The sequence below is a fragment of the Erpetoichthys calabaricus genome, chromosome 9 (genome assembly GCF_900747795.2).
Source record: "Erpetoichthys calabaricus chromosome 9, fErpCal1.3, whole genome shotgun sequence".
In the NCBI taxonomy this organism is placed as follows: Eukaryota; Metazoa; Chordata; class Cladistia; order Polypteriformes; family Polypteridae; genus Erpetoichthys; species Erpetoichthys calabaricus.
The window spans coordinates 27,462,883-27,490,600 of record NC_041402.2 but is presented as its reverse complement, the minus strand read 5'-3'; the positions used below and the strand labels follow the sequence as shown (position 1 = coordinate 27,490,600).

The 27,718-nt window shown below is 37.5% G+C and overlaps 2 protein-coding genes across 2 annotated transcripts in view; one reads left to right on the top strand and one right to left on the bottom strand.

Annotated features, from left to right (window-relative positions):
* The window catches only part of adamtsl2 (ADAMTS-like 2), a 165,489-nt gene extending 156,697 nt beyond the window's left edge, over positions 1-8,792 (top strand). The window contains exons 18-19 of the mRNA XM_051931763.1: positions 2,470-2,614; positions 7,812-8,792. Coding sequence (XP_051787723.1) covers positions 2,470-2,614; positions 7,812-7,933 — 267 coding nt within the window. The 3' untranslated portion in view covers positions 7,934-8,792. The remainder of the gene's footprint in view (positions 1-2,469; positions 2,615-7,811) is intronic.
* Positions 8,793-24,695: 15,903 nt separating this feature from the next.
* The window catches only part of fam163ba (family with sequence similarity 163 member B, genome duplicate a), a 136,596-nt gene continuing 133,573 nt past the window's right edge, over positions 24,696-27,718 (bottom strand). The window contains exon 3 of the mRNA XM_028809191.2: positions 24,696-26,477. Within this exon, the coding sequence (XP_028665024.1) occupies positions 26,094-26,477 (384 nt within the window). The 3' untranslated portion in view covers positions 24,696-26,093. The remainder of the gene's footprint in view (positions 26,478-27,718) is intronic.

The following is a 27,718-nucleotide window of genomic DNA, read 5'->3' as shown; positions in this document are numbered from 1 at the left end:
TCAGAGCTGAGGTTTAAGAGAGCATCTTTGCCGCAAACCAGGAGAGTTTGAAGTTGGTCATGGAGTAGTGGCAACAAGAAAGAAAGGTCACAGTGGCTTGCAGAAAACAAAGGGTAGCTAAAGAAGTTTGTGATTGGTAGTTTCTTATGTCGGAAGTGAGTACAGCCACATAATGAAGCTTAAAAGACATGCTACAACTGTTTAGGAAGCCGTTTGAGGCATTAGAACTGTATTAATAAGCTTGTTGTCAAATCAACATACATTTTCTTGAGCCTCCTTAGTGTTTCTGGGTTCGGAGGCAGCTCATGAATGCCTCCTAAAGACCCCCTAAACTGTGTATATATAGTAGAGGCTGGAGAAAAATGAATACGGTATAGCACTGTAATATTTTTAATCACATCAGTTGTAGTATTTTAGTATCATAACCCAAGTATCATGTTAATGTCGTATTGGGGTTTCCCTGAAAAGTCCCATCAATACTACAATATATGTGAACAACTGGAACAAAAGCCTTCTTGTAATGCACTATGGCTTGGTGTTCATTCGCTCTACCTGCAATGTAATTAAGGCAAAACTTTAACCAAAGAAAAGGACCAGGAGATGGTCCACAATTGTAGTCAATAAAGGAGAGCAAAGATTCAACACTGGGGTTACAGAAAATGTTTATTTCCAAAGTCAAACACAGAACAAAAAAAAAACACACAAATGTCCTGAAAATGTTTCCAGATCACTCCTAAGCAAGTCAAAAATGTTTGTTTTCATCCACAATTTTGGTGTTTTGATTCACAGAATGTAAAAATGCAAAGTTGTGAGGCCTTGAAAACTGAGCCACAAAGCAGGCCAGCCTCTTAACCAGCCGTCCCAGTTAAGATAAACTTCGAGGCAGCCTGAGTACCTACTTCACTGGCTAGATTTGATCTACACTGCACCAAATGGAGCTTTGGCTTCACAAGTGTAATAATAATAGCAAGGTCCCAAAAATATTCACAATGCCCCACAAGGGAGGGGATTACCACCAAACTCTGGCCTGTGCAATAAATGGGCATATGAAATAATATTAAGGAGGATTTTATTCTCAGAAATGAAGAAGACAAATAACAAAATTTTAAACAAATATCGAAAAGGCAAAGGGAATTTCCTAAAAGACAATAATACAATAATCAAAAATGCAAAAATTCAAGAAAATTAAGAAAAGTGAAAGGGCAATATTCACAACAAAATTCTCTACACCAAAGTATATTGGAAAGAAACATAAGGAACTCACTTTCCCAATCTGCTTTTATAGCACCATGACTGAACCAAATAAGAGAAATGAAGAGAGGTTTGAAGCCAGGAATTGGTAACTGGTTGAAGATCAAAAGTTGTTCCCATGAGGACAGAGAAATAAAAAAATGACTAAGCCAAAACTCATTGTAGAAAAGGACACACAAGAAAATCGAAACCAGAAAATCTAAATTAAATTACATGAGACATTGCAAAGATTTTTTTTTCTTTTTTTATCCAAACGCAGATTACACCCCTTGGCAACCAGGGCTATTGTCTTGACAACTGATTCACAAAATAGGCGGCACACACTGAAAAACAAAGCAGCAATATTATAAATAAGATATGTAACAGAAAATAAAATACATCCTTTATTGGAGACAAAAAATTCTCCCAGAAACTTAACACAAATGTAATTAATTAAAATTCAATTTCTGCTAAAAAAATGTAAATACTGTAAGACTGGGGCAGTCAAGAACATAACTGTAATAGTAACATTCACAACATATAGACTGGGGGTGGCTCTTTACAGCATAGGTAATGGTGGCCCTGCCTATTAAAAAAAAAAAGAATTACCTACATGGAAAACAAATAACAGGTAAAACAATAAATAACATGGGAATGCATAATTAGACTAATAATACATATAAATAACAATATAAGTAGAAACGATTGTAGTCAGTGATTAAAAAAGAGCAAAATAGTTTAAAAAAATTAAATATAAGTCAGGGGAGGAACACTGGCTTAAACATAACACCTGCACAACTAGGAAGTGTTGATCTGATGACTTTGCAGGCCATGAGGTGGCAACACCATTAGCAATGATATATACAATATCATTCAAAATTGCAGCTTGTGGGAGAGAACAAAACTGTGGTATGCAATAACATTAAAAAAAATAAATCCCCAAATCATATAGTAATCCACAAAATAAATTAATAATCACATTCTACATATCCTAACACTCCTAACTAGCAAAACGAATAAAGACAATTCTTGGCACAGAGCCCTAGCCCAGAAGTCAAAAAAATGCCCAGGAGCATGGCATTATTATAGAAAAGTTAAGGTCCTATATAAAATAAAATGTCATTGTTAATTTTATACATAAAGTGCTTTGTATATAAATGTATATCTGCTTTGCCTCTTGCAGTTTCTGGCACATTTTTGTCCCTGCTGGAGACTGACTGCCATGTCTTCTTTTAACAGTGCTCAAAAACCTGTGGAGTTGGGATGCGTATAAGAGATGTGAAATGCTACCAAGGTAGAGAAGCTGTAAAAGGCTGTGACCCCCTAACAAAGCCTGTAGCTAAACACACATGTGATCTGCAGTCTTGCCCTACTGAGGCCCCAGGTATGAAGCTGACATTTGAATCTACTTCCTATTTTCTACTTCAGATTAATATGATGACTTCTTCAAAGCAATATACTATGAATTGCAATTGTCATACACCAAAGGACGGATGTCTGCCATTCAGTTACTGTTAACATTTGTGAAAAATATATATATATTTTAATTTGTCTGATGTATGGGGCTTTAAAAAAAAGTAGCAGTGTACTACTGTCCTATATATTCCATAAGGCATATACCTATTCCTCTATTTTCATGCCTTTTCATTCATTTTATTTCCTTTTCATTCTAATACAGGCTCAAAGGGCAAAAGCGTCTACACCTGTGGCATTAGGTGCAGGGCAGAAGTAAAGCTGGACTAGACAGCTGTCCCACAATATCTATTATTTTAAGTACAGTAATTGTGGAAAGTTGTGTATTTATAATCATTTACGTAGCCCTGAACTATTTTAATGAATGCACTGTGATGGACAGCCTTCCCATCTAGGGTTTATTTGTGCTTTGCAGCAGCCCAAAAAAAGAACGTGCTATTCAGAAAATGTTCATTTTGGTTATTGGAGAGATCAATTTTAATATGCAAATGTTATTTTACAGGGTTCATGAAGGTTATATGAATTGCTCAAGATCACATACAGCCAAAACAACCTGAGCCAAAAGCATTATAGTTTAAAGTCAATACTTTTAAGCCTACAGAAAATTGTCTGTATGGTACATTCAGGGACTGGGAGGGAGGTATCCATTAAATCTTTTAAATCAAAAAATATTTAAGGATTAAAGTAATCCCACCTCCATACCACAGTGTAAATTTTTAGTGAAATTAAAGACTTTCTTGCAGTATCATTCAGTTTTCTCTATTTATTAAAAAGCTTTATTTCAGTTTGAGGTTTTAAGGATTCTAAATATTTTATGCAAGCTGCATTTTGCATATTTTTATTTTTCGTAAGTTTGTTTTTTCAATATCTCTTTTGTTCTGTGTGGGGTTTTCTTCAGTTACACTACAAATATAAAGTGGCCTTGAGCGAGTGATTGTAGGATTATAGGTTTTGTTTAATATTTAATAAGCTACAATGTTTTGAGAGTTGGCACCCTTTCTGGGGCCGATCTGTGCCCAGCACCCAAAACAGACATGTCCCCTGTTGACTAAGTACTGGATATTGTGGGTGATGAACAAATAGAAGCTTTGAGATAATAAATATACTGTGTAAAGAGGAGGCAAAGGAAAGTTAAAGAGCGCCACCCTGGGTGAACCCCATATATTATCTGACAGCACACAATCAAAATGCAGAGATATCTTTTCAGACTTGAGTTCAAGACAGAACTGAAGTAGGTTGTAGCCATCTTGATTATATAGGTCTTGGAAATTAAGGTGAGGGTCCAGGAGGGAGGACAATAGAAGGGATGTCAACACTGGTGTGGTGGTTAGGCTTCCATTTTTCAGATGGAGGAAAAGAGAAGGCATTGGACCACAGTGCCAAACCTTGGCTTGGCAGGTTATTACCATCACCTGAGCAACTACACTGTCCCCCATGTGCATGTGTGTGACAACTTGATGACCTGAATTGATCTGGTCACACTTAAAGGGGCTTTTGATATGTATAGGAATAGGAGATGTTGCTCTTGGGGAAAATCCTTCACATCTAACCTGAATAAAAAGTTTTATTTGTGCTTCATTTAGTTATGGAAGAACTGCTTTTGTTCAAAATAACTTACAAAACAAAATATCTGCAAGTTGTTTTGCTGTCTTTGTAGTGTGTGCATTGGCAGATCGGCTGTTTTCTTGAGCAAAGCATTTACCTCCCTATGCTACAATTGTGAAAATATGCAAAATGATTTTATAACATTTCATTATTTAAACTCTTAATCACAACTGAAATAAAACTTGTTTGTTTGCCACTTTATTGTGTATGCAGTTTTAAGTTATATTTAGTCCAAAGTGGTAAATTAATAGAAATAACAGACAACATTGACATCACACTGGCAGAGCACAGACATTTAAATCATACTTGGTCATTAAATTCTCATTTGATGCCCCCTAACTTTAATATAATATTGTGTGATGGACGGTGTAGTGATGTATACCCCTAAATCAAAGTTTGGCCATTGTCTGGTGTGAGTTTGTATGTTCTTCTTGTGTCAGGGTAGATTTACTCCTAACTCTATACACTCCTCCAACAACTGAAGGATGTAGATATTAGATTAAATGGCCATCTAAAATTGTTCCTGTGTGAATTAATGTAGGTGTTTGAGTGACCCTTCTCCAGAAATGTACTTCAACCTCAAACCCTGATTCATCATCAGTGTAATGGTCTGAATGATGTCCTGTTCTGTGTTTGGGCCTACCTTACACCATCAGGTTCCAGTCATTCCCTTTTTAAATAACATTTAGCTTTCAGTGTTTGCCAGAATTCTACTGAATAATATAATACTATGATATATTAGAACATTAGAACACACTAGATGAGAACAGGCCATTCAGCCCAACAAAGCTTGCCAGTCCTATCCACTTATTTCTTCCAAAAAAACATCAAGTCGAGTTTTGAAAGTCCCCAACATCTTACTGTCTACCACACTACTTGGTAGCTTATTCCAAGTGTCTATCGTTCTTTGTGTAAAGAAAAACGTCCTAATGTTTGTGCGAAATTTACCCTTAACAATTTTCCAACTGTGTCCCCGTGTTCTTGATGAACTCATTTTAAAATAACAGTCTCAATTCACTGTACTAATCCCCTTCATAATTTTAAACACTTCAATCATGTCACCTCTTAATCTTCTTTTGCTTAAACTCAACAGGCTCAGTTCTTTTAATCTTTCTTTATAATTCATGCCCTGTAGCCCTGGAATCAGCCTAGTCGCTCTTCTCTGCACTTTCTCTAGTGCTGTTATGTCCTTTTTGTTGCCTGGAGACCAAAACTGCACACAGTACTCAAGATGAGGTCTCACCAGTGTGTTATAAAGGTTGAGCAGAACCTCTTTGGCCTTGTACTCCACACATCAGGGCGCTATATAACCTGACATTCTGTTAGCCTTCTTAATGGCTTCTGAACACTGTCTGGAAGTTGATAGCTTAGAGTCCACTATGACTCCTAAATCCTTCTCATAAGGTGTACTCTCGATTTTCTGACCTCTCATTGTGTATTCAAACCTAACATTTTTACTGCCCATATTGTAATACTTTACATTTACTGACATTAAATTTCATCTGCCACAAATCTGTCCAAGACTGTATGTTATCCAAGTCCTTCTGTAATGATATAACAGATTCCAAATTATCTGCTAATCCACCTATCTTGGTATCATCTGCAAACTTAACCAGCTTGTTACTTATATTCCTATCTAAATCATTTATATATATTAAAAACAGCAGTGGCCCTAGCACTGACCCCTGCTGAACACCACTCTTAACTTCAGCCAGTTCTGATGAGGTTCCTCGCATCATCACCCTCTGCTTCCTGTGTCTGAGCCAATTCTGCACCCATCTAAAAACATCACCCTGAACTCCCACTTCTTTTAGGTTGATGCCCAACCTCTCATGTGGCACCTTATCAAATGCTTTCTGAAAGTCCAGATAAATAATATCATAAGCTCCACTTTGATCGTATCCTTTTGTTGCCTCCTCATAGAATTCCAGCATGTTAATAAAACACGACCTCCCTCTTCTGAACCCATGCTGACTGTTCAGAATAACTCCTGTCCTTGCCAGGTGTTGCCCAAACTTATCCTTATTAATTCCTTCCATTAATTTTCCTGTGATGCATGTTAAGCTTACTGGCCTATAGTTGCTTGGATCTGCCCTGTCACCCTTTTTATATAATGAGATGATATTTGCCATTTTCCAGTCCGTCGGAATCTCTCCAGTGCGCAGGGACTTCCTAAAAATATGTGTCGTGTTTATATCTGTATTCACTAGCCTCCGTAAGAACTCGAGGGTAAATATACAAATCCTGGTGATTTGTTTGATTTCAGCTTATTTAATCTGAGCAGTACTTCTCCCTCAGTACCTCCTTAGTAGTCCCGTTTACCTCTGGGAGGTTATCCACTTGCTCAGTTGTAAACACCTCAGAAAAATGTAAGTTTAGGGCATCCGCTATTTCACTCTCTGTATCTTTTAATTCCCCTTTACTATTCCTGATGTACTTGACCTCCTCCTCGACTGATCTTTTACTACTAAAATACTGAAAGAATCTCTCAGGGTTATCTTTCGCCTTATCTGCCATAATCCTCTCCAACTGTCTTTTAGCCTCCCTGATATCCTTCTTGATGGTTGCCCTCATGTTCTCATATGCTCTAAAATTCACTTCGCAGTCATTAAGTCCTATATGCCTTATAAAGCAGTTTTTTCCTTTGCAACTTCTTTTTTAAATCTTTATTAATCCACCATGGTTTTTTTTTAGTTTCCTATTAATTCCAAATTTAGGTATGTATCTGTCCTGAATTATGTGTAAAATATTTTTAAACCTGTTCCACTGCTCCTCGACTGTCTCCACACTTAAAAGCTTATCCCAGTGTATCCTGCTTAGACATTATCGCATCTGCTCAAAATTAGCCCTACCAAAGTTCAACTTAACAATTTTAGTCTTTGCATCTGTACTCTTACAAAATACTGAGAATTGTATTACATTATGTTCACTTGACCCTAGTGGTTCAATCACCTCTACACCCTCAATTCTATCCTGATTATTACAAAATACTAAAAATACTAAATCCAGACAGGCTTCACCCTGTGTTGGTGCTTTAACATACTGTGTTAAAAAACAGTCACTGATTACTTCTAAAAACTCCTGCTCTTGTGCTCCTCCATCTGCAAGGTTATCCCAGTTAATGTTTGGATAATTAAAGTCCCCCATGACTATAATATCTCCCTATGTGTTCTGAGCTTATTCAGTTAAGGAAGACAGGTGTTTTGAGGTAAGGTATATCTACTCACTAATCCTGGCATTGAAAAGTGGTAAAGTGTTGCATGTTGTTTAGCACACGCAAGCAAGAATTTCACTGTACTCTGTACCCATGAAAATAATGACCCTATAAACCCAATTATAAATGAATAATTAGGTCCAGAAAATGGATAGTTGGACAATTATTATGATATGATCCAAGATTTTGTGAACTAAAATTAAAAATGCTTTCATTTTCAGACTCTTAGCTGTACTTTTGTCACATCTTTGCCATTTTGTTCTCTCATTGTTTTTCACTGTTTCTACAGATGAAAGTTGTCAGGACCAGCCCAACACTAACTGTTCTCTTGCACTCAAAGTGAATTTATGCAGCCACTGGTACTACAGCAAAGCCTGTTGTCGCTCATGTCGATCTATGCTGTCTTCATAATAACCACTCTAGCCTTGAGTCTGCTTCGCCACCTGCCTTGGACCACATGCTGCTTAAACATATCTCTCCTCAGCCTGTGAGCTGCATCAGGTCATTCTGTGTCTAAATCATATTAGCACTTTATGCAGGTAACATCTTTGTGTAAAATAATCTCAAAAGACAGTGAGAGCTGTGTCTCACATGGACTCCTTTGAAAGGATACTTAATACTTGTCTTTCATTCACCCTGAGTGAAAGCAGCTATGGTTCAAATGATGATAAAGTTCTGATTTAAAGTATAAGCCTAAAGGTTACCCATGAAATTCAGACTCATGCACTGAGGAGAATTGTTTTTTTCATAGAAATGATCCTGTTTATAATGTAGATCTTTGTAAGAAAATGAACATTTTCAGATTGTTTTATATTTTTGGTATTGAGTGAAAGGTGTTACATGTGACAAACTGAACAATGCTCAAAACAATAGTTTACAACATAACATGCTAAACAGATTCTCCCATAGTTTTGTATTTCTCCAGTTGTATTATAGTAGGTACTTTTAAAAGAAAACTTAATTATTTCTTTACATTTTGAACTGTGGTACCTAAAGTGAATGTCAATGCAGTACTTGAAATGGTTTCCTTACAATTCCAGAGTTCTCAATTCAAACCCTTGCCTTGTTTGCCTCTGTGCACAGTTTACATGCCTCTTCTCTGTTTACATCCCAAAAACACGCAGATTAGAATGATCAATGATTCAAGACTGGCCTTGTATGAGTGACTGTGCACTGTGATGACAGGCATCTTTGTCCAGGGTGCTCTTGCCCTTTTCCTAGCAGTATTGATAAAGGTTGGCTTCCCACAAAATTTATTGAAATAAACAGATCTGGAGAATTTGTGAATAAATGAACAAACACGAAGGTACAGTTGATCCAAAGTGTTTTACAGAAGATCCACTTGCGAACTTTACCTGAAATGTATCCCAGTTAATTGGCTTTATGATTGACTGATGCCCTTCGTGACCAGGACAGCTGGCAATAGACTCTGGATTCTTGCTAACCAGAATTAGATTCAGTGAGTTTGTTGTTAGCCTAATTTGAAGTTAGGTTATTAGTTTATTTTGGTAAAAATATTTTAAACAGTAATATTTATAATAAGTAAATAACTATATCATAGTTATATACTTGTAAAGCTATTTGAAATAATGTTAAGTATAGAAAGTTGCTCTAGAACAGGGGTGCCCACACTTTTTCGGCTTGCAAGCTACTTTTAAAATGACCAGGTTGAAATGATCTACCTACATTAAAAATTATATATATATATATATATATATATATATATATATATATATATATATATATATATATATACTGAGTATACTTTATTCATAAAATATATGTTGTCGTACCTTGCATAACTGAATAACCCTTATGGCACAATAACAATTCAATACATTTATGGTCACTACAGTATTTGGATTTAATAATCTTCATGTGGGAAAAAGCTGACTCGCATAAATAAGTAGAGTCGAATAATGCAGTCAAGGAGGCAGCACATTTCCTCGTGTCTGGGTACTTTTCCTCTGTGAGTAAGTTCCAAAACTGTCCATGAGCCCCAGACTTCAGCTGAATGTCATCCTGTAGTGTCAAAATCTCATCCTCCACTGTAGAGGAGTTTTAGGTGAAACAGTGTTGCAATTTTTGATGCGGGTGAATCACCCTCAACATCTTCCCTAAATGAATAGCACTTAAATGTAGCAATTGGCTCAAGTAAAGCAAAGTCTTGAAACCGTCTGTCAAAGTCTGACTTTCAATCTGTTCTGTGTAGTGTATGCTGTCAAGTTGCGCACACGCCTTCCATTGCGTCTCCAGCTCTGATGCGAGGTTTTGGATGTTCCCCAAATCAAGGCTCTGCAGCTTTGAGGACAGATGTTGCATTTTTCATTTGAAAGCATTAACTGAGCTAATCATATTGACCTTGGTTTTGTCTTTTCCTTGCAGCTGTAAATTAAGCTCATTCAACATGTTGGTAAGATCGGAAGAAAAATGCCAAGTCTAGCGGCCATCGATCGTTATTAAGTTGCTTGTATTCTGCATGTTTAATGACAAGAAGAAACTCCTTTTTCTCCAGCCAGGGGTCTTGAAATCTCAGCAGGAATTTCTCCTTAGCCATCTGTTCAATGAAGGCCTCTTTTATCATCTCTCCATCTTGGAAGGACTTCTTATGCTTAATGATCGAGTGACTCACCCGGAACGATGCTTCTGTGTGTCTGCCTTTCCTTTTGAATTCAGCCAAGTGAAAAATGACGGCTGTCCGATTTAACTGCGATTTCAGTTCCCTCTCCTTTCTCTTTCTCAGATCGCTTTTCGTAAGGAAGTCAGTTTCATAGTTTTTATGAACAGTTCGACAGTGCCTTTCCACATTTTCCTTTTATGCAATAGCAATGATAGATTGACAGATCAGACAAACGCACTTCGATTGTGACATTGTGAGAAAAAAAAAAAATCCTCTTCCAATTCTACATCCAGCCCATACCCTCCCCAAACAATTTTTTTTAAAATCCCTTCTTTAGTCGATATAAATTGGAAGGCTAACTAGATCACAGCCGGAGTTTTGCAGTAGCTCGCGCATTTGATCGTATGTGTTAGAAGAAAAGAGATCTCAGACTGGCCGCCCTGTATGTCAATCAAGTGGTAAATGCCATAGGAAGGATATATGATAGACTAAAGTTTAAAAAAAAATTTTTTTTAATGCAATGCAATCTATCTGCACTACCTTTCCGATCTAGTGGTTGATCACGATCGACGCATTGGGCACCCCTGCTCTAGAAAGTAAAGTTTGTTAGTCTGTCTTCCCTTGAATTACACAAAAGTCAGGCAGAGGCAGCCATGGTTTACCGGTTTGAGGAGTAAATCCTAAACTTCAGGGGTCACCTTTAGGTACTCGCAGACTTGTCTGGCATCAAACCGCAAATGTATGTACAAATACAATTTATAAAAAGACAGTTTGTTTTATTAGTTTATAGAATTAGCCACACACTTCATTTACATTTTCTTAAAGAAAGAAAGGTAACCTTTCTGCTGTTCTACATTAATAGTTTGTATAAAATAATGTATTAATATAATTTACTAGTTTGTTCTATGTATTTATGTGGATTACGTGCAAGAAAGTAATTTTTACATAATATATTCAATATACATATAATTTTTAAATTGCAATAAACACCTTTGTATTTTAAGAAGCAGGAATATTTATGAAACCTCTTTGAATCCTGGAATATCATTTGTCTTGTAAGACATTCTTAAACATTTGTTAAAATGGACAAAGCTTTGTGAAACATTGTACAATGTTTGGAATAAATTATTTTAAATAAGCAATTCAGCTTGCTCACTATATCTGTTGCAATTATCCAGGGCTGTATATAGGTTCAGCAAAAGTCCTCATTTAGTCGTATATGCTGTCAAATGGAAAGCCTAAGATTAGTTTAATCCATCTTGTTTTTATGACCAGTTTTATTAGATAGTTACATTGAACCGTAAAGTAACATTTAAGTAAGTGCTCAGTATATTAAGGCCTACAGAACTTTGACACAGTGCCCTATAAATATTTATTTAGACTCAAAACTTGATGCAGCTTAATTTTCTCTTGCCTGTGTCTGCTTTCTATGGAACAAGAAAGAATCATTTTGTATATTCTGCATACTGCTCAATGGGAAATTTTTAAAATGCTAACAAATCTTTTATTAGACCGATCATATGAACAGCTCCACTATGAAGCAATTAATTTTTGACAGTATTAGAAGCGGAGAGCCTAGGTTGGTTTTGAAACATTACATTCTTGGGATATTATGTAAGTCATTGCTTCGAGGCATATCATATTTAGAAGTAGACATAAGAAAAATATATTTTTTTAACTAGCTATGAAATTAGCTACTTCACATTTTCAAGGGACTGGTCTGTTCACTGTCTGTGTGGTGACTACATCTTCTCAGAATGTATATACTGGGATGGGCTCTGGCTTCCTGGGATCATAGCTTAAAGGTAAGTGGGTCCAGTAGATGGATGTAAACAAAAACAAATTTGATTTTTGATAATGGAATAGCAGAATAATAAAATGTTTTTAAAACTGCAAAACACCAAGTAAATACTATCAAAATACTGCTTCCAATACTATCAAATACTGTCAAAATACTGTTTCCTTTTCTGGTGTCCTTATGGTGGTGGCTTGCGCCACCATCTACTCAAAGCACCGTGATGTTCCAACAGTGATAGATTAAAAGTCTGCATGACCATCATCATCAGTCCTTCCATGAGAACCCTAAATACAAAGAGGACTATTTCATTTATGTTAGGTAGAATGCTCAGAGGGGACTTGGTGGTCTCGTGGCCTGGAACCCCTACAGATTTTATTTTTTTCTCCAGCCGTCTGGAGTTTTTTTTTTTGTTTTTTCTGTCCCCCCTGGCCATCGGACCTTACTCTTTTTCTATGTTAACTAATGTTGTCTTATTTTAATTTCTTATTTTCTCTTTTATTTTTCTTTTCTTCACTATGTAAAGCTCTTTGAGCTACTTTTTGTATGAAAATGTGCTATATAAATAAATGTTGTTGTTCATTAATCCCCAATGGGAAATTCACATACTACAGCAGCAGCATACTGATAAAAAACAATATTAAATTAAAGAGTGATAATAATGCAGGTATAACAGACAATAACTTTGTATAATTTTAACATTTACCTAGGGTGGAATTGAAGAGTCGCATAGTGTGGGGGAGGAACGATCTCCTCAGTCTGTCAGTGGAGCAGGAGAGTGACAACAGTCTGTCGCTGAAGCTGCTCCTCTGTCTGGAGATGATCCTGTTCAGTGGATGCAGTGGATTCTCCATTATTGACAGGAGTCTGCTCAGCGCCCGTCGCTCTGCCACAGATGCCAAACTGTCCAGCTCCATGCCTACAATAGAGCCTGCCTTCCTCACCAGTTTGTCCAGGCGTGAGGTGTCCCTCTTTTTTATGCTGCCTCCCCAGCACACCACCGTGTAGTAGAGGGCACTCGTCACAACCGTCTGGAGAAAATACTTGCATGCTTTCATGTAGGTTCCCTTAAATTGTATGCATAGCATTATGTTACAATGCGTAGAACTTCTACCTACAATGCCTGGTTATTGCCTATGTGTTTTTTCCTTCTTTGTGGTTTGTTTTCTCTTTTTTCTCTAGGTACTCTAGTTTTCTTCCTATATCCCAAGATGCATTTTATTTTGCCAAGTAATGGATATGGTATACCATTAGGGCAAAAATAGCTTAGGAGTGAGAAAGGAAGCATAGTCAAAAACATAGGAAGGGTTAATATCAAAAGACAAAGCCATAACCCGCTGTTGAAGTGAAAAATCAATAAGCATAAAAGGTCTAATACCAGGCATGCTACAAGAACAGCATGCACAAATGTTTTTATAAAGTTATCCACAATTTTGGAAGCATGTAACATGATTCCAGTATTTATGCCATCATGGTTATGTTATGTCACAAAACCAATAAACTTATTACTCCCAAGTGTAAACCGCAAGGAACTGTGGGTTGACCCCATCTTTACAGGGCTTAGGGTAGTTCTTTGCAGTGATGGGCAGGTGGCCAGCTTCTTGAGAAACCACCGACAAAGCACAAGGAATGCAACCATGGCATACATACATAAATACACAACCACAATCAAAAAGAAAGTATAATGCAAATAATTAACAAAAGTAACATTAACAGAAATAAATTACTCAAAAATTAACCAAAAAAAAAATTTCAACCTCAGCCAGAGAAAAAACCTTGACTGTGAAAAATGAGTATGATGTCATGGCAAAAGAAAAATATAATGTTAAATAAAATATAACAATCTGAAAACAAAAGAAAACAACCAAATAAAATAATAACTCTGGCCAGCAAAAAAAAAACTTTTTACACTCTTGTCAAAAATTTTAGTGGTTCTTTATTGATTTGAGGGTTCTAAATCCAAATCTAGCAACCAAATTGCACTGTCATATAAAATTTGTTTGAGATGAATGTTTAAAATAAAAAAAAATAGTATTTTAAAGAAAAAAAAATAAAATTAGTTATTTAATTTTGAAAAAAAAAAAGACAAATTACACATTTAATTATTTCAATATAATTATTACTTTCAAACAGTAGTCACTAGTTTTTTCCTCATATAATCCTCTGAAGGTGTTGCACAGTGGAATGACCAGCGGATGTCTGCTAACAAAGCTTCACTCCACTCTCCACTATAACGTCTCACCATTTGTTTGAGGTCCTGGTGGAACTTCTCCCCATGTTCATCAGGGACCGCTCACATGTTGTTGATTAAATGGCAATAAATCAATTAAAAGAAGTCTGGCTTTTCTAATGATGACCTGAAACGTATTTCTAGTCCTCCTTTAATAGGACAAAATTGCTTGCACTCTTGTACATATGTCCTTAGCTATTTTTTTTTTTTTTTGGTCAGCTTTGGTGAATCTATATGAAACTTGACAGGACACAACAAGCAGAAGGCCAAATGACTGAACAATCAGATTGGGATGGAATCAATAAAAGTAGCAAAGTAAAATTTCAGGCAGATGTCTGAATAAACACCGAATAGCCACAACATTAAAACCACCAACCACCTGGCTAATATGCCCAGAGGGGGCTGGGTGGTCTTGTGGTCTGGAACCCCTGCAGATTTTTTTTTTTCTCCAGCCGTCTGGAGTTTTTTTGTTTTTTCTGTCCTCCCTGGCCATCGGACCTTACTCTTATTCTATGTTAATTAGTGTTGTCTTATTTTAATTCTTACTTTGTCTTTTTTTCTCTTTTCTTCATCATGTAAAGCACTTTGAGCTACATTATTTGTATGAAAATGTGCTATAAAAATAATGTTGTTGTAGTTCCCCGTCAAGCCACCAAAACAGCACTAACAGACATGGACTCTACAAGACCTCTGAGGGTGTCCTGTGTTATTTGGCACCAAGCCATCAGCAGCAGATCCTTTAAGTCCTGTTGGTTACAAGATGGGGTCTCCATGGACCAGATCTGTTTTTTCAGCACATCTCACACATACTTGATCGGATTGAGATGTGGAGAATTTGTAAGCCGAATCAACACCTTGAACTCTTTATCATGTTCCCCAAACCATTCCTGAACAGTTTTTGCAGTGTGTCAGGGTGCAGTATCCTGCTAAAAGAATACTGTTGCCATGAAGGAGTGTGCTCGGCTACTGTCTTTAGGTAGGTATGCCACAGTGACATTCACATGAATGCCAAGACACAGTTTACCCATCCGAACATTTCCCAGAGCATCACACTGCCTCTGCTGGCTTGCCTTCTTCCCATAGTGCATCCTGCTGCCATGTCTTCCTCAGGTAAAAGACGCATACACACCCCAGTCATCCACATAATCAAAATGAAAACAGGATTCATCAGACCAGCCCAACACCTTCCTTTGCTCCAAGGCCTAGTTGTGGGAGCTTACGGCAGTGGACAGGAGTCAGCATGGGAACTCTTACCAGTCAGCGGCTATGTAGCCCCTTATACACCAAGCTGCGATGTGATGTGTGTTCCAAGATTATTATAGTTAACGAAAACTAAAATCAAAACTGAAACTATTATTAAAAAAACATTTTCGTAAACTGAAATAAAATAATTACAAAACCGAAATGAAAAACTAAAACTAAGCTAAACTTTTAAAGTAGCTGGAAAGAGTAACTGAAATAAAATAATAAATTACTGAAAATAATTTTAGTTTTTGTTTTTGAATGAATATTCTTGCTGTTAGTTTTTTTAACCCTTATCACTTTTAACTTTAAAACTGAAAGTCATCCACCACGAGCCACCTGCACATATTCATCCAGTGAACAGTGGCTGGTGAAGGAGGCCAGGTGTTCACGCAGCATGTACGGTTACAGAGCGAGCTGAATACGCGCATAAAGTCTGTGGAATAGAATGCGATTTATGTGCTGCCTTTCTTTGCACTTGTTGCATATCAAGACGTAATTCAAACACCTGAAATCGGAATGTGCTGGTCAACAAAAACTTTACCGTATGGACAGAAAAATCACAAGTGAGTAACGTTTCAGTTTATTTCTCAGGTGCCTGCTTTTTGTTGACAGTAATTCACCTGCCACTTCACACACAAAGTATACGAAGTAGAGAGAAAGTATAGTAATCATGAAAAAAATTGACCTCGACATTTTGATGAATCTTGACAATTTAGACCTCCCCAAGTCTGAAAATACAATTTTTGAAATTATGTCTGCGTGTGTGTGTAAACACGATATCTCAAAAACACAACAAGATAGATGGATGAAATTTGGCCTGTGATCGTTACACCAAAATTGTAGATCTGTATTAACTTTTGGGCCAAATCCATCATCCGGAAGTGAAACTTTACCTGAATACATACTTGATTTTTTTTTTATATTCATGCAGCAACAGAGTCTGATTTATTCAAGTTTACTTTTATAATAATTGTTCAATATATTATTAATTTGATTTGATTTGTTGTTGATGGTTCTTTAATGTGGGGCGGCACAGTGGCGCAGTGGCAGCGCTGCTGCCTCGCAGTAAGGAGACCTGTGTTCGCTTCCTGGGTCCTCCCTGCGTGGAGTTTGCATGTTCTCCCTGTGCCTGCATGGGTTTCCTCCCACAGTCCAAAGACATGCAAGTTAGGTGCATTGGCGATTCTAAATTGTCCCTAGTGTGTGCTTGGTGTGTGCGTGTGTGTGTGTGTGTGTGTGTGCGGTGGGCTGGTGCCCTGCCTGGGGTTTGTTTCCTGCCTTGTGCCCTGTGTTGGCTGGGACTGGCTCCAGCAGACCCCCATAACCCTGTAGTTAGGATATAGCGGGTTGGATAATGGATGGATAGTTCTTTAATGTACAAAATATAATCATTGTCTTGCAGTTTACTCCTCAAATATCCATCCCCATATCTGAGTACATGAGAAGGGGAGACCACTCCCGATTTTTGAAAATAAAATGGCACTGATTGAGAGACTGACTAGGTCATCATGCAAGATAAGCATATTGTTACTGACCATTCACTTTTGCTTTAAAAACATCATTTAACTATGAAGCGATACAAACCTTGTAAAATTCCAGAGTTGGCAATGTCTCCACTGAACTACAGGTAGGTAGGCGAAGAAAGTCTACAATGTGATGATATTCTATATTTACTAATTTGTTTTTTAGTTCATATTCACAGCTCATAATACCTGATATTGTGAAAATAACTAATAGCCCATAGAAATTATATTCTGAAAGACTTCAAAATGTGGCAACATCATTTGAGCAAAATGAATTGAGCTTAAGTGAGACACACACACACACAGGCGCGTGAGAGAGAGAGACACACACACACACACACAGGCGCGTGAGAGGAGACACACACAAACAGGCGCGCGAGAGAGAGAGACACACACACAGGCGCGTGCGCGAGACAGAGGAGACTGGATGCATAAGGCAGAGAAGGCAGTTAAAGAATGCACTGGGCTTGATTTTGTTTTCACTTCTGTTTACAGCGATCGGTTCGTAGCGTGCATTGTTGCAATGTTACTTTTCTTGGTGGCTTATTACATTACGGATGTTTCAGATGTTCATTTTTTTCCCTGAGCTTAAAACTCATTAAAAAAAGTGTTTCTCAACTGTGACTCCGGAACAACTCAGTATGCAAGCTATATTAAGCGTCACCAACGAAGACTCGTTACACCTTAATGAACAAGTACTGAAACTTATCTCTACCGACAAAGTAACTTTCACCAGTGTTGCCTCCATCATCACAGACAATCCCGAAGATCAAGTTTCATTTCCCAAAGAATTTCTTAACAGACTTACCCCTACTGGCATGCCTCTGCATAAACTCAAAATTAAAATTGGTTCAGTCGTCATGCTTCTCAGAAACCTCATGCCAGCGAGAAGTCTCTGTAATGGCACTAGACTGACTGTTACCAGCATTCACCACAATGTACTGGAGTGTAAAACTATCGCAGCTCCTACCTCACAAACTGTCCTTATTCCCCGGATTTCCCTGACCCCATCAGATTCAAATTTGCCTTTTACTTTTACACGCAGACAATTTCCTGTTAGATTAGCCTTTGCAATGACAATTAATAAGGCACATGTCTGGGTAGGGTTACTGATACAGTGGATACACAAAACAACATTGTGGGCAAGGAAGGAAGCAACTCAGGGTTCTTCCCCTGCTTTATATTTAAATTTCTTTTTCCTGCCTTTTTCATTCATTTTTCAGTTCTTCATTTGTTATGATGGTTTCTCTTATTGTTCTGTTAAGTTATTATTTAGTAGATACTGTATATTTAACATATCATTGTTTTTGTTATGTTTAAGAATATTCATGTGCTTTCTTTTTAAATGTTGTTATGTTCCCCATGTTTTGGGGTAGACCCCAAAAAGGGGACCACCCCATCCATCATTGCTAAGGGCTCGCCCCATCCCACAAAAGAAGGCTGGGCAGTGAGTCCTGTGCTGTTTGTTTGATTGCACTTTCTTTTAAGTATTGTATTTTCTTTGATTTTGATTATTGGCTTTTGACTTTTTCTTCATAAAGATGTTGTTTTTTGGGACATTTTTGCTTAAGATTGCCTTTTGCTCCTTTGAACCTTCAATTGTATTCTCCTTTTTGTAAATATGTATCCTTGTTTATAAAGCTTTTGTTTTCACAGTTCTCCCTTTGCTGAAATATATTTCAGGACATTGAGCTTCACAAGTGATTTTTGAAGTTTAAAAGCCTGATCTCTATTTTGAGGCCTGGGCAGGCCCAAAGCCTCCTATTTGCTTAGACAATCAGACTGCCTGGGAGTGAGCCTTATTTATTCAGACTAGTAGGGAATCTGCTCTACTTTTTGGTTGTGTTTTGGAGACCTCGCGCCTTTTTCCTATTCCTGTGTTTGTGGGTCACAACAAGGGGCACCTTACTGGGCTGATTCTTGCCTTAGGCCTCATAATACAGACTCTACAAGTTTTCTGAAAGATTTTTAGAGATCAAAATTGCTTGAATGTATACAACCATTAACACAAACTTCTGCCATAAAATATTCAAGCTTATTCATAAGTTGTAAAACAGGTACTCTTCCATAGTTAATGAACTTACACCAATACATCCACACACAAACAAGGAGAATGTGCAAACTCTTTCCAGACTCTGACTAGGCCAGCATTCAGAGCTGTGCCAAAGGTGCTGGGAGGCAGGAACATTAGTTCTGTATCACTTCTCTGGTCACTAAATCACCTGGGCCCTCATATGTAAACAATGTGTATGCACAAAAATGTTGCGTATGCCTGTTTCCACACTCATTTCAAGATGTATAAAAATTAGACTTAGTGTAAAGCCATGCACATTTTCACAGCAGCATCACACCATGTTTCTGCTCGGTTTTGCAAACGGATTTATCAAATAACACCAAAATTAATTGCAAATTGTTTACAAATGTAATTCACTTGATTGTAATCTTTCTGCAACAATATAATTGTGCACAGAATGGCCAAACTATTCCAATTACCATAGCTGCTTCAGAGTTGTTAAAAGACATCACAAATAGAAAAATTAGAAGAGAGTGCATATTTATAGATGATGATGACTGGCTTCTAAGTTGATTTCGATTTCCAAGAGCTCTCCTCTTGGCGCTGGGTGCTGAACCAGTGCCAGCTTTACAAAGGCAGACTTTGAGGAATTGCGCTCAACCTGCTCCTTTGCAAGTTCTGCCCACTCTCTGGTTTTTAGACAGAGGAGCTTTTCGATGTGAAGTTGCTGACCTATGGGGTATTTCACAATCATCACTGAGACGCACCATGCTGCTGTATGGGATGGTATTATCCACTTGTCATCCAGATATATAAGATTTCCTTACACTGTGGTTGAACTGGCAAACATCAAAGAGCAAATTGCAGCAATGTCTGGTTTTCCAAATGTAATTGGAGCTGTTAGCTGCCTGCACATTGCTATTGCAACAGAGCTGGACAAGTTACATCAGCCAGGGATGAATCACCAAAAGAATGAGCTGACATTACATCATACATAGCAGGAGAGCATATGAAAACAGCAGCTTCACACAGTAGCAGGTGTGTTGCAAAAGGCAAGCAGTCCCTTTAAGGATAGCGAGTCACCTCAAAGAGCCATGTAAAGAGTAGAGAATCTATCCTTTGTGGCACTTGGTGCTGACGCTACACTATAAACGCCTTCAGAGAATAAATTTGTTTATGTAAATAGAAAGCATTTTCACTCCATTAATGTGCTGCTCTGTAGTCCAGACAAAGTGTGTTGTATTGTGCAAGCATGTAGTGTTCTGCATAATGTGGCACACAGTCGTAGCTTGCCCATATCTGAAGAGATACAGCATGATGAACCTGACCCACCAAATGATGAGCCAAATAAGACAGCATTACGCCATCGTTTTGAAAGAAATTTGCAGAATGTAAAAACAGGTAATCATGCGTAGCATTTATTTTTTAACCAATTAATTTAATTTGTGGTCAATATCACAGTTTTATGCATCTGAATTTTTTTGTGCCTACGCACGTTTCCAGCTTTGTCCGTACGCCATGTTTTAGTGTGAATTCTACACACGCCATTATACATGAGGCCCAAGGTGATTATGTATAACATCCATTTGTTTCCCGACACTTAAGTACACGCACTGAATCTCACTCCTACCTGTCTCTAAAAGGCAAAAGCACACACATGTGTACAATGGTACAAGGGGCAATATCTTTATGAAATACGGTAATGGTAATTGCAGAATAGTGCAATTATTTTGAGAAAAATGTATTCATAATTGCAAAATAATGTAATGCTTTTGCAAAATAATGCTTTTTTCAAGTAAAATAAAATAATGCTTTTTTTACATACCATGGTTCATTTCTTTTGAGGAGTGGTAATAAACTCAAAATATTTGCTTATCTTATTAAGACGTTTTTCCAACCACTAAAGAATATGCACACAAACAAATTTAAGAACTTGTTATTTAGTAAAGTTAAAAATACTTTTGTTAAGAACTTGATTTAGCAGGTTTGAAAATGAATGGGGTAGACCTGCATACCAGATAATTGGAAAACTGATAATTTGAATTTCCATCCTCAGTTGCAGAAGATATGAAAGTAATGTTTAGTTCCAGTTGGAATCATGTCAGGAACTTGGAAAAATCCTTTCTCTAGGCTGGAAAGAATGCTTTTAATCAGTAGGACAACTCATCCTAATAACAGCTATGGAAAATCACACATTTTTATTGCCATCCGGAAAAAACAGAGAGTTGTCATAAATCCGCAGTCTGTGTCTGTGAAAAAAAAATGATTTCAGTAACAAAATATAACATTCATTACACATGTACTATTGTCAACACATTAAACTAGTTGTTATTGGTCCTTTATCTCCACTTTGTGCATGTTAACCATATAATTATAATAAATTCAAAGGTTTAATACGCAGGACAGCTCAAGGTTTTTAAAGTATTTTGCTCCTTGAAAACAATTTGTTGATTATGATAGACATTTTCAAGCTGAACACAAATATAATTTCAGATTACTGTATGTCATAGGAATTTAGAGATCCATGAAATTAACTTTTATTAAATTTAGTGTGTTTAGTCACTAAATAATGCTTTAGACTTTAGACTTTGGATTTCACACTTTGAGTCTGAGGGTTCAAATCCTGCTATTGACACTGTGTGACCATGAGCAAGTCACTTCTGCCTGTGCTCCAATAGAAAAACAAAAGAAATGTTAGTTGTATCTCATATGTTGTAAGTCATCTTGGATAAAGATGTAAGCCATAAAAGTAATTCATAAATAATAATAATTCTTGAATTGAGCTAAAAATGTTTTGCTGCTGATTTCTGTTTTGAACTCAGCCTCTGATGCTACTTGTCTAACAACAGTTTGCCAGCACTAATAGATTTCATTTGCCCTAATACTGCTTTTCCATTGTTGCAACATCCTAATAAAAAGTTTCACCATGTTTGTCCCTGACTGCACCAAAATTAGCAAGAAAAAAGTCCAAAGTCCTGCATGTGGATGCAGAAAATAAATCTTTAGCAACATGTTGAGCTTCTTGGTTTTGTATGCTTGAAGCATGTTTCCAGCCTGCTGGACTTAGTTTGGTGCTCTGTAGTTGCCAAGAAAATTCTCAACAACAACCCTGACTGAATTCCATGTGATTTTCTCCAGCCCCTGTGGCAGATCTTTGAACCACTTGCAAATGGTGACATGTCTGATTTGTGGATCAACAAAAATGCCTTCCTAAATCTTGGCATCAGTTATTCATAGAAACATCTGTCTCAGAAATTGAAATCCTTCATCTTCCTTGTTCATTGCTTTCTTCAAGTTTTATATGCAGAAGAGGAAAATATCTTTGTTGGGTTGACAAGTGGTTTATGCGCCACACTTTTTTTAAGGCGTTTTCACACTTATAGTCAGTTTGATTTATTCGGATTCATTACTTTGTTTCAATTTTCAGTTAACTCACTTTCAAAGAAAACTAAGCATGTTAGTAAACACCCTGTGGATGTGTCTCACTCTTCCTTCACTGGGTAGAAATATTTTTGCCTGGGAAAAATATTATGAAGGAATGACAATAGTTGTATTTGTGCACCGCTGCATTTTCTATAATTTTTTTTATTTACTGTATTTACTAAACACCGCTCTGTAAACAAAATATCTATAATAGAAGTTTACTTTAAAATTATACACTATCCCACATGGAACAAAAAGGACATATTTGAATTAGGTAAGTATGCAAACGAGAAGCTCTGCTGAGATCATGCACTGATGTGCTTCATATTTTATAACAATGAGAGTATCAGGTGAGTTTCACGTAACTGTATGATGTTGCGTATTTACTCTATTAGCCACCATATGAATGTAAGCTCAATTTAGTTGATCTCAAATCACTTCTACTGTCTGTAAATATTTGGTAATACTGGTCATTTTGGAAAGCTTAAGTAGAATTTACTACATACTGTATGTCAAAGGTAATGTGTGCACAGAGAGGAAGTCCACATTGTGAACATCACTTTCATGGTGTAAGAGTAGAGGATTTGATCATCAGTCTCACAGGGTACTGTTATTTGTTTCTAGCCACCTCAGTGTGTGTTTTTTGGATAACCCAATCACAAGTGAAGTTACACCTTCTTGTGACTACCACAACACGCACTGTTTTACCCATAATGCACTATATTTCATGTAGGTACCTGGATCACATTTATACCTCATGTGAACCACTCCAGAGTTCACTTAGTACTCCATGGAGACCACCCTTTTCCAGTGGTCTTACTCTGATTGTTTTAGTCCACACCTGAAATCAATTGCCATGTTCACATCTACCAAAATGAAGTAGACTTTTGAAATTGCACCAGAGTTTGAAAAAAACAAACCAAATGAACAAGTTGTGAAAACAATTTTAGATCACTACAGATGTTCCAGTGTTAGTTGTGGTACTGTATCTTTACATATAATCTTCATTTGGATCTTGATCTTTGTTAGTCCGCGAATTCACTGCCTTGTGTGGTGTTCCTGCTGTGTTCAGTAGAGGGCAGTAGTGATGGAGGAGGAGAGGAAGTGAAGGGGCGGATCGTTGGATGAGGTTGGAGTGTGGCGATTAAAGAGGATTGAACTAAAGGAGACTACGTGCTGTTTGTGCTGGCTGAATACACAACACCTTGGTTGTTACTTTTGTTTACAAACACTGTCAATACCACTCTTTGTGTTTAGATCTGGCGTCGACACCACTCTTTGTGTTTAGATCTGGCATCAACACCTGCTTCGTTGTCGAGACTGTGGTTTTTTCTGTTTCTATCGACCGTCGTTGGCAGCACTTCGTCCAAATCGAATGTTCACCCACTTCTTGGAGTCGGCAGTCAGAGTATATAAGTCGGACACACTTCTGTGATTTTCCATCAGTCGGCGTTTGGAGTTCAAGAAAGAAGCATTGGTTCTTCCTTACTCTTTGGATTGCCACAAAGCAACCTATGAGATTGGAGAAAGGTTGAGAAGAGATCGTGAGAGGAAACAACAGCATCATGAAAATGAGACGGACTGTGAACGGAGAGAAGCAGAAATGCTCCTCCACCACCACATAATTACTATTTGGACAGTGATTCCGAGTAGGCCGTTCCTATCGAATCAATGTCCAAGGGTTTTGTTTTGTAATTTTGTTTCCCTTATAAAAAATCATAATGCTGTGCGACGAAGGGCCCAGTTCTCGACTGGCAGCCGCGTTTAAACAGCGAGCCCTTCACAGACAACTTTAACACGCGCAACGTAGTTGGGCGCACATGGCTAGTATATATATATAATATGATAGGAAATCACAAAATGGGTGATTGCAATAAAACATTACAACATGGGAAAATTTAAATTTGATTTTCGTGATTATAAGGCCAAAATACATAAGATGTACCCAAAAGTGTTCAGGAAGCAAAATGTTCATAATCCAGTGTAAAATGAATTCTGTTAAATTTCTATTGACAAAGAATAATATGGAACTTTATCAGCACACTTTAGATTCAATACACATCCGGTAAGTGTTCGCTACAAGGTCCGTCTATTGCCAAATGTTTTTCCTCACACTCACGCTCATGCTCGTGGTCCCAGTTACCTGCCTAAATCATATTTATTCACTTTCGTCTCCTTGTCCAGTGCTTTACGTAGTCCTGCAGTGCTGCCACATTTATATTAGCTGGCATTGTAATGCACACCATGAGAATGACACCAACCTGGCAGTAGTGTTTCTCCACTTACACTTTTTTGATTTGTAATAAACCATTTAACAAAGGTATTTTAGAACATTTCACTGCTTTTATCTGCAATTTTATTATCAATAGTGTTCATTCAGTTGTCTAAAATTCAATGAATTTCAAGAACATCTCTGCATTTACTGGTAGCACAGAACAGGGGAACTGCAATATAAAGGTTTGAAATTGTTCAAAAACACAAACATCATTATAAAATAACAGCAAGCAAAAAACAAGTGGGAAGAAGAAGAGTCAAAAAAAGAGAGAGGATTTCCTCTACCATTTACACACATTGTTGAAAAGTATCACTGTGTCATTTGGTAAAGCCACTTAAAAACAGGAATAATTAAATAATAAAAATCAATACGCAAGTCCCCTGACTCAATTACTAGCCCTATGGCTGTGGTCCACCTGCTTTCACTGAAACAGAAAATGAACCCAAAACCTAAAATTTCGTACAATATTAATGTGTGCTTACATGACACCACATTGAATCTGAAGCCTTTTCAAGCCCCGGTACCAAACAGCTGAAAACTTTTGAACAAGTTCACAAAATCCATAAGAAAACAATGCACAAGTTTAACATCTGCCCTTTTATCTTATAAAAAGAAACAAAAGCCAGTAATGCACTACTCAAGTCTTTAAAACATGGAACAGTAATGCTTAAAGAAGTGAAGCACTGCCATATGCTTTAGAGTTATCAGATAGTGAAGATATAAGAATACATTCTTGGCTTTCATTGTTACTGTTAATACCCAGAGTTCAAGCCGTACCCAAATTTTTTACCAGAAAGCTGAGGGATCCACAGATAAGGGGAATCCATGCAGTATGGCTGGGTGGTTAAGAAATCTCGGATGTGAACAGAAAAAACAAAAATTAAATTTGGATTGTGTTTTGTGTAAAGCCTTGCCCAGTACACCCTAATCCCAGTATACATCGGGCTGCTGCTGTGTTTCCAGTTGTCCTATGGCAGGATAGAATGAGGGCTGGTAGCCATGGCTGATTTCTGAAGGGTGAACAAAAACAGCTCACCAAAGGGAAAAGGCTTAGTAAGCTTGGAAAGGTGAAGCCGGTGATGCCAGATTACCTAAACCTCCTCCATGCCCTTAAATCGCCTGAGACTCTCTTTGTGCAACGAAAAGGGAAAACCAGAGAGGCAGAAATATGAACTGCTTGTTGTGAGTGTTATTTTCCCCATGATGCCAGTAAGATGGCAATTGGGCACTACACCTACTCTATTCTATCTTTCTTAAGGCTTACAAAATTAAACATTTTTTCACCTTGGAGGAGCAGAACTCATATAGCTCCTTTTGTTCCTCATCCTCACTCATCTGTACCCTTGAAACTTTTCTTTGATTTAATGCCAGGAAAAAAAAATCATAGAAAACTTGAAAAGTTCATTAACACATATGTGCGAGTGTGCCTTTCAATCCCCAGCTGTTTCACACATCTGTACTGATGCTCCGACTGCGAGAGAAAGCTTGTTTCATGGCGACAGAGCGCGGCACACTGAGCTTATGAAAGCCCGCCAGGTCCATCGGCAAGTCCAGGTCCTCCTGCTGGACAGTCCTATAGCAGGCACTGTTTCCTCCGTTGCGTAGCTCCTCTGGGTGCTGCAGGTAGAAGGGCAGCTCGTATTGTGTGCAGTTGGGGCAGTAAGTCTTGGAGCGAGTGAGTTTTCTGGCCAGGGGTGGGGTAAAAACAGCTGGCCCATTGGCTGCTGCAACTACATTTTGGTTGCAGTGGACAGGAGGGAGGTGGGAGTGCATGGCAAAGTCCGGCTCCTCCTCATCCTCCTCAGACTCTTCTTTCTTACAGCAGTAATACTGAAATAAAGAGAATAAGCACAGCAACAGTTTGTTATAGACATCTGACTTTAACAAGGCTAAATCTACTTTATTTAATTAACAAAGTTGTGATTTTTCACAAGACATCTCAATATCTCCTAGACACAGGGTAAAAATTCTTAGCATATTTTATGCATTCAGACTGTACTCAGGACCCATATTCATTATTACCTAATCCCAATCTGGAGCCAGAACTGGTCCTAAAATCCATTCATTGTGTAACCACCATTGTAAAGGAATACCCCCATCTAAAATTTTAAAAAAATGTATATGTGACTTACCTCCTAGCTTGTAGTGATGGTTGAGAAAACAATGCAATGCCATGTTTCATGCAGAATGCAAATAACAAAGTTTCTGATGTAGTAGTCATCTATGGTGACCAATGGCAGATAATTTGGAATCTGTTAAATCATTACAGAAGGACTTGGACAGCATACAGGCTTGGGCAAATTTGTAGCAGATGAAATTTAATGTCAGTAAATGTAAAGTATTACACATAGGAAGTAAAAATGTTAGGTTTGAATACACAGTGGGAGTTCTGAAAATGAAGAGTACACCTTATGAGAAGAATTTAGGAGTCATAGTGGAATCTAAGATAACAACTTCTCAACAGAAGCCATTAAAAAGGCAAACAAAATTTTAGGTTATATAGCACGATGTATGTAGTACAAGTCTAAGGAGGTTCTTCTCAACCTTTATTACACACTGGTGAGTCCACATCTGGAGTCCTGTGTGCAGTTTTGGTCTCCAGGCTACAAAAAGGACATAGCAACACTAGAAAAGGTCCAGGGAAGAGTGACAAGGCTGATTCCAGGGCTACAGGGGATGAGTTATGAAGAAAGATTAAAAGAGCTGAGCCTTTTCAGTTTAAGCAAAAGAAGATTAAGAGGTGACATGATTGAATTGTTTAAAATTATGAAGGGAATTAGTACAGTGGATCGAGAATGTTATTTTAAAATGACAGTTTACCAAGAACACAGGGACACAGTTGGAAACTTGTTAAGGGTAAATTTCGCACAAACATTAGGAAGTTGTTCTTTACGAAGAGAGCCATAGACACTTTGAATAAGCTACCTAGTAGTGTGGTAGACGGTAAAACTTTAGGGACTTTCAAAACTAGGCTTGATGTTTTTTAAGAAGAAATAAGTGGATAGGATTGTCAGGCTTTGTTGAGCTGAATGGCCTGTTCTCATCCAGATTGTTCTAATGTTCTAACTCTG